The sequence below is a fragment of the Lagopus leucura genome, unplaced genomic scaffold, assembly GCF_019238085.1.
Source record: "Lagopus leucura isolate 7727_CA_CO unplaced genomic scaffold, USGS_WTPT01 45673-0_obj-0_obj, whole genome shotgun sequence".
Taxonomy (NCBI): domain Eukaryota; kingdom Metazoa; phylum Chordata; class Aves; order Galliformes; family Phasianidae; genus Lagopus; species Lagopus leucura.
This window is the reverse complement of record NW_024967365.1, coordinates 1-7,642: the sequence shown is the minus strand read 5'-3', so window position 1 is coordinate 7,642 and position 7,642 is coordinate 1. Positions and strand designations below refer to the sequence as shown.

The following is a 7,642-nucleotide window of genomic DNA, read 5'->3' as shown; positions in this document are numbered from 1 at the left end:
TTTGTGGTTGCAAGGAATGGTGTGCTATTCTCCTTGCTGAACAGCTCATAGAGTCAGGAGAACACTGTTTTCCAGGGTGTATAAGGCTCTCTGGAATTATATGTGAAGATGTGAGTCTTCCAGAAGTGGCTTTTGGACTGGATAGACTGATGTTGGCATTTGAACTTAACTTCCTCAGACCTCTCCCCATGCTCTTTTTGCAGGAGTACAATGAACACAATTGAGTCTCTTCATCCAAGAATTGTGTAGCCTATTTATTTAGGTAAAAGCTGGGAGCAAAGTAATATTTATGCAGTTTGGTCAGTCAGGAGACTAGGACCCCAGTATGACAGTGAGTGATCTACCCACTGTATAAGTCTCTTAGAAATTTTAGTAAACTGGAATTTAAGAGGGAGGACCCTTTACTTGACACAAACCCTACTGATTCCTCGTTCTTTCTCTTTCCAACTATTCTCATCACCTCTCACTCTTTTTTTTTTTTTTCTGGGATCAAATAGCATGTTTCATTCCAGCATACCTAGCTTTGCCACAGCATCAGGGACCAGCATGACACATTTACTCCTTCTGGTTTGTTATGCCTCTTTGCTCTATACGTCTATAGTGGAGAAGCAGCTGAACTGTGCTTAATGGTATGCAGATTGTCAAAAAGATAGCAAAGAAAAAGGATCTAAATATGCCCAATGCTGTAGCTGTACTTTCTCAAGGATACAGTTTGTTGATTTAGGTATGCTTCCTTTCTGTGAAGAAAAGCTAAATACTAAGTAAGAGATGAATGTCCAAAAAGAGAGCCAATGGCAGAAGGAGGAAACCTTGGTAATACCCTGCCAACACTTTTCCCTGTCTTATTACAGAAGAGTGAATGGCCCATCAGTGGTTCATCTCTACGTGCTGAGGGTCCAGGGGCACAGTGGTAGTGAGGGGAAAACCAAATTTCAGGGTTGAGGATAAAGGCAGTCTGTCCGGCCTTGTTCCAGAGCTATCCTGGAAGAGCCATAAAGGTGACAGACCAGGTGTGAAATCCACCCACACAAATCAAGGGGAGCAAGGGGATCACTTCAGGGTCTCATGGGGCTTATTGCCTTTGGCTATGGGATGCAGTAAGGGATGCCAGTGAAGAATATTTTAGGACTGCATGAGACTTGTGGGATAGTTATGGGAAGAACCAAAGGCAAGGAAATTTATTGATTTATGTGATTTGGGAAGGAATCGAATGGAGGAGAGAAGAAGAGGGATAAAGGCATATAAAAGGCAAGTTGCTGGCGAGAATCCTTGTTTGGATGGGGCAAAGGCCCCATGCCTTTGCCTGACCATTTCTTCTCAAGTTCTATTTTCCTGAGTGAGGGACTCTATTCTGTGTGTGTGTGCTTTGTGTACAGAGGGCAAAGCATCACAAACTGGAGCCAGACCATAGAACACAGTTACTAGCAGCTGGAAAAACAAAAATGAGTGAACTTAAACTAGCGATTGTTCCTGTGTGAGTATCCATGTGAGTACGAGCACTTGCAGGTGTGAGGGTACATGAGAACAGTGCAGTGGAATTCCTAGATCACAGCCTGAACCAGTAGGTGAGCATGTGAGTGGCTGAAGTCGGGGAAACCAAGATCCACCCTCTCCTTCCCCTTCTCAGCAGTGCTTCTGGGAGCATGTATGCAGTCTGAGTCTGCATGGTTTTCTCAATTCAATTTCCTCTGCACAGCTTGCTAGCCACTGTGCCCTGAACCCGTAGCATTGCACAGGGTGCAGAACCACTGTACCATAGTACAGGACCAGACACTTGGTCTTGTTGATCTTCATCCTACTGGCTTCAGCCCATTGATCCACATCTTTCTGTAGGGCCTTCCTACTCTCAGGCAGATCAACACATCTCCCCAGCTTAGTGTCCTCTGCAGACTTACTGAGAATGCACTCCACTCCTTCATCCAAACCATCAGTAAAGATACAAAACAGGATGGGCCCCAGTACTGAACTCTGGGGAACACCACTCACAACCATGGCTCTGATGAGCTTCAGTGTCCAAAGTAAGTATCTGCAAGGTTCTATTAAGTAAGAGTTTTATTTGTGCTCTCATTCTCTTAGGAGGAACGTGATAAGGGCAGGAGGGAAGTAGATGTGGAGCCAGGAGGCAGTCTGGGTGTCAGTAGGCATCAATGGTTTCCTAGATCCAGTCAAGGTAATTGCAGACCTTGGTGTAAACTCCAGGATAACCTTTCAGAGCACATCCATATCCCCAGGACACAATTCCTTGCACTTCTCCATTGCACACAACTGGTCCACCTGAGTCACCCTGGAGAGAAAAATTTAGAAGCATAAGCTGATTTAGAAGCAGAATCTCGTCTGGAAAGACTGTGACCTGGTACAAAGAATCTAGGGAATGCACAGGGAAATGCAGCAGGCCCTGAGATGGGAGCACAGGCAGATACCAGTCCTTGTTTGCTGGACTCCCTTAGTTCCTAACAATTCACGGTGACTATATTGTTTTCCCAGCAGATCTGGCTGGACTTGCTATTTTTGGTGAAGTCCATGCAGCAGCCAAGCCCTGCTGGAAAGGCACTGTGTCAAAAAAGAACACTAGATGATGAGGCATCCTCTCTAGTCCAAGGGTAGTGAGGCGCTGGAAGAGATTGACCAGAGAAGTTGTGGATGCCCTATCCCCCTGGAGGTGTGCAAAGACAGGTTGGATGGGGTCTCAGGGCAGCCTGATCTGGTTGGCGGCAACCACGACTGCCTGTGGTGGGGGGTTGGAGCTCAATGATCTTTAAGGTCTCTTGCACCCTAAGCCATCCTATGATCCTATGAGAAGGCCTAAGCATGCTGCCAAATGTTGAAACACACCATACAGTCTGGGGCACCCTGTGGTTGTGTGGCCCAGGGCTCTGCACCAACATCAGCTCTTACCTGGCATGAGTCTTTCCCACCCTCCAGGAACCCAACGCAGATCATGTTGCTGGTGATTTCACCCGGGTAAGCCTCTTGGCACTCTTGGTCACTCAGAATTGGAGCATTCAGGCACTGGAGAAGTTCGGGGTAATAGTCTGCCAGGAGAGTAAGGACAACGTTTGTTCTTTCCCTGAGACCCAGTACTGTCAGTTAACAAAAAGACCTGAAGGCCTATCTGCAAGCCATCCATGAGAGCCATCCAGGAAAGTAGAGTATAGCAAACCCTTAAGCTACAGGAGCAAATCTGACATGCCTTGTATGCTGAGGCATACTGGCAGGGCAGTGTGGTGACCATGCAGGCAGAACAAGGAAAGAAGTCAGGTGAAATGTGTGTGGAGTCTCATGAACATGGTGGTAGAGCGGGAGAAGCGCAAACAGCTGCTTGCAGTGCGTGCTGATACAGCCATTGCTCAGCGTGTTTCCCCACCCTGAAATCAGGCACTCGGTCCCCGCACTGGCACAGGCACTGAGCAGAGCTATGGGTTGAACATCAGTAGTATATTCCACTGCAGATTCCAACTTGATCAACATAATGTCATTATCAATGGTTCTTGAATTGTATTTAGGATGGCGAACGATTACTGATGAACTCCTGACTACTTCACTGTCTTCCTGAACATCGATGTTGTACTCTCCCAGTCTCACTTGTATACGGCTGCAACATTGCCAACAGAGAAAAACAGCAGTTAGCCGTGGGTTGAACAGCTTCGTGCCCCATGGGGTATGCAGAATCTTGGAAGAGAGTAGGAGAGTGCTGCCCTAATCAAAGGTTGATGTGTCACAGAGCTCTAAAAACTTTCTGATGTTGTGGAAGACAGAGTCTGGAAAGCCTTGCCAGGTGGGCATCCTGTCCAGCGGATGACAACAGCGGATCCTGTCCTCAGCTTGCAGCTGTGTCAGTGGAGGATGGATGGATGGAGGACTCCAGACACCTAGAGCAATGCTTCAGAAAGGGAGATAAAGTCTCCCACTGCAGGGAAGCACGATCCCTAAGCTGTGTTCTCTCTGCACAGAATGTCCTAAATTTCAGACAAAGAAAGGTCCACAGGGAGGATCTGAAGGAATGAAAAAGAACAAAATGGTAATAGTAAGCCATGCAAATGGGAACAGAAAGGCATGTTATGGTGCACAGAAAAGGATGATAAGAGTGCAAAAGTATTGGAAAGATCATGTAGAGAAGTGAGACCGAGTGTAGAGTTTCTCCTTTGGTCCTCAGGTATACCATGCATTGTATTGCCCCATTGGATTGTAATCTCTCGTGAGGCGCCCGAGTTCCAGATCTGATGTGTTTGCAAGATTTGACTAGAACCTATCCAGATACTCAACCCAAGCCATACTTACGATTTATAGCAGTGAGCCGCTGACAGGACCCACTGGCTGTTGATGAGGGAACCTCCACAGAAGTGATACCCAGAGTTTAGGGACACCTGGTAGGGAACCGAATGCTCTGGACAGGTGTAGCCTCCCACAATCTTGTCATCATTAGCACCTCCCGGGAAAGCAACTGCAAGAAAGAGAATTGGGTTTCACAGCTCCTGGCCTGACTCCATTCTCTTCAAGTGTAGCAACAGCCAGCGAGCTACAGACAAATTAGCAAGAGCCAAAGGAGCATGAAACTTCAGAAATCTTCACACAACACCTGAAACATCCTGCTGACTTCTTCCATCCAGTGCTGCTCTGAAATGTGAGGCTTTGTCTTTACCACCTCAAGTCAGGAAGAGAACAAAAGAGTAGAAGCTGCCAGAGAACCTCACAAATTAACTGTATGCAAGCTTCACTGTGTTCCTTCCATTCGGAACATTTGGAACAGAATGCAACAGCTATGGCATGGTAGACAGCTCGTGGTGGTCATCTATGTAGTGTGCAAATTGGAAGAGGGCAAATGCACTTGAGAATGTTGGCAGAATTTCTAATCTTCTGGGGGGAAAGAAGCAATGAGCAAGGGAGAAGGGAAACGCTGGTAGCAAAGGAATCAGGGTAAACAGAAAGACCCTGTGGAGCTGGAGAAGAACACAAGAAAGAATGTCTTTGAATGTATGAAACGATGTATTTGAATGTGAGAAAGAACGTGTTTGTTGAAGCCAATGGAACAGTGGTAGCCAACCTTTTTTGATTGCACATCCCTATCAGCAAAAACCCTTTCAGCACTCCTGTCCCTCCCTGCAATATATGTATGTTCACTCATTTGCAAGTTATGTATACGTACTACCACAATTCTAATGTTTTCTTCCCACACCCTAATGGATCCTCTTGCATATCCCAGGGTGCACACTCCCCATTTCAGAAACCACTGCACAAGCACGTTGCAGGTGAGAAGCCTGTCTCTGACCACCAATTACAGATGCCAAGTGCAGAAGATACAAAACCCATCCCCAGACCCTTCCTGGCCTTCATCAACTCAGGGACTTGACATTTGTTGGTCAGGTGGGACGTCTTTCAACCTTGTAGCTTTTGAAAAATTTTTTTACGCAAATGTGTCCCCCCACTTTGTGAGGCTGTGTAAACCTTTTGCACCCACAAAAATACTGCAGAAAGGGATTCACAGCTTTCCTAAAAGAAAAAAGTTTGGTGCCAGACTACCTACCTTTGTCAGATACTCCCTAATTCTTGTACAGAAAGAGACTGCCAGCCCCTCATAGTTTTGTATGCCTCTGTCATATCCTACCTTCTCTGTCTGTCTAGGAGGCTGATATAGAAGAAGAAAAGCAGAATAGTCTGCCACTGGAGAAAGGCGAAATGCAGGTAGAGAGGGAGAGCTGAGAGGTTACGAGAGAAGGTAAGCTGAGCTCAGAAGCTCATACCAGCTGCTCCCAGGCAGGAGACAATCAGGAAGAGAGAATTCATGGTGCTTCCACCATCAAGCTCTGTGACATGTACAAAGACTGGCCTCAGAAACTCCTCCGCTTTATGCTCCCAGAGAGCTTTATCTTTGCCAGCCCACGGTCTCCCCAGCTTTAACTTTCCCAGGGCCTTGCATCAGCCTGGACAAATTTACTTATTTTATCTGAGTGCAGTGATGATACAGCTGACTACAATACCTAAAGCAGAAACTCGTATTTCTAGAAATGCAAGCTGACGTTGCTTGTTCTTTGGTAATATCTAAGAAAGCTGCCCTCCATTCAGCAGCCTGCCTTCCTCAGTGCCTCTGGAGCCACCAATACTTTGCTGCCTCACTGCGTTAAACAAGATAACTGCTTGCAGATGGAGTCGTATACCTCAGGAGTTTATTTTTGGAAAGAGCTGAAAAATGGGCCTATGGGATGTCCTCTTGTAGTGGGCAGAAGAGAATATTTACCATTCATGAAGCAGTATATCTTCTTTAAAAAGAGGAAGAGGGTGGAGAGAACATGTCAGGATTTTAACCTGAACTCAGAGGAGTTCATTCATTATCCAACAGAATGGCCTGAATTCTTCACAGAATCACAGAAACACCAAGATTGGAAAAGACCTACAAGATCATCCAGTCCAACCGTCCACCTATCGCCAATAGTTCTCACTAAACCATGTCCCTCAACACAACATCCAAACGTTCCTTGAACACCTCCAGGGTTGATGACTCCACCACCTCCCTGGGCAGCCCATTCCAGTGCCTGACCACTCTTTCAGAACAGTAATATTTCCTAACATCCAGCCTAAATCTCCCCTGATGCAGCTTGAAGCCATTCCCTCTAGTCCTATCACTGGTTACATGAGAGAAGAGGCCAACCCCCAGCTCACTACAACCTCCCTTCAGGTAGTTATAGAGGGCAATAAGGTCTCCTCCGAGCTTCTGCTTCTGCTGCAAGCTCCAGCCTTGGCCTGGGAAAAGGTCTGCAGTGTCCTCTTGTTTATTTAAGCAGGTAGCATAGAGAGGCTTACAGAGACATTTCTCTCTAAGGGCATTACCAGCTGGCCCCCTGTAATGTGTTTTGTGCTGTTGAGAGTGGCTGATTAGTTATATTAAAGGGGTATAGAACAAGAAAGAAATGAAAGAAAAAAGAAAAAGTTTGTTTTTCCATCAGGGCTTCCTGTGACCTTGGGAGGAAGCAGGTGTGCTGAGGCCCGACCTGGGGCACAGAGTGCTGCCTGTGGGCACGCTATTTTGCTGTTCTTTATGATCGACTGACCACGATGTTACAGTCCCACATATCACTGCTGAGGTGCCTGAAATTCTTCTAAGCAGACTGGACAATGACTGCCCACACAACAAGTGCTTCCCCACAGGAGAAGGCAGCTCCTTCCCTTAGTCTCAAAGGGAGCCTTATATGGGTTTGTGTGCATGTTTCTGTGTTAGGGAATATCTGCTTAGGTATCACTCAGACCAAGGTGTGTTCAAATTCTGCCTGCACCTGTCCGTCACAACGGAAACACCATGTGGGAGCAGCACTTTGTGGTTTCCTTTCTCCGGATGTGAAGTATGTGAAAGAGCCTTGAATTCACCTCCTGCTTTGTACTTTATCACACCACTCTCCTTAGTGCCATCTTTGGGCCTGTGGGAAACTAGTAACCAAGAACCTAGCTGTGCTTCTATAGCACTAATCCTGAGAGGTGTCTAGTGCCTTTTGTCAGCCAGCAGTACCACAGTTCTTAATACTAGGCTATGGATTTGTGTTTCTGAATGCCTTTCGTCTTTAAGATAGATGCTGCTGCATTGCTTTGACAGACCCTCTTCCCTTCCAAGAGTCCGGGCTCCATTCCCTGACTTTGCCCTGGTTTTCTCTCTGCT

The 7,642-nt window shown here is 46.6% G+C and overlaps 1 protein-coding gene across 1 annotated transcript; it reads right to left on the bottom strand.

Moving 5' to 3' along the window:
• Positions 1–2,064: 2,064 nt before the first annotated feature.
• Positions 2,065–5,781, bottom strand: LOC122193084 (trypsin II-P29). Its single transcript, XM_042893800.1, has 5 exons — positions 5,739–5,781; positions 4,279–4,441; positions 3,339–3,592; positions 2,896–3,032; positions 2,065–2,284 (listed from the first exon to the last, which is right to left on the bottom strand). Exons 1-5 carry the CDS (start codon positions 5,779–5,781, stop codon positions 2,156–2,158), a joined length of 726 nt encoding a protein of 241 aa, XP_042749734.1. The 3' UTR covers positions 2,065–2,155.
• Between the last annotated feature and the right edge of the window lie 1,861 nt (positions 5,782–7,642).

What these genes read in the sequence shown, in the direction of transcription:
- LOC122193084 (XM_042893800.1), bottom strand. Translation starts at nt 5,781, where the DNA reads ATGAATTCTCTCTTCCTGATTGTCTCCTGCCTGGGAGCAGCTG. An exon ending in AAACACGCTGAGCAATGGCT is followed by an intron (nt 3,033 to 3,338) that starts GTATCAGCACGC and finishes CTCTCCTGGCAG; the next exon opens with ACTATTACCCCGAACTTCTC. An exon ending in GTGGGAAAGACTCATGCCAG is followed by an intron (nt 2,285 to 2,895) that starts GTAAGAGCTGAT and finishes TTTTCTCTCCAG; the next exon opens with GGTGACTCAGGTGGACCAGT.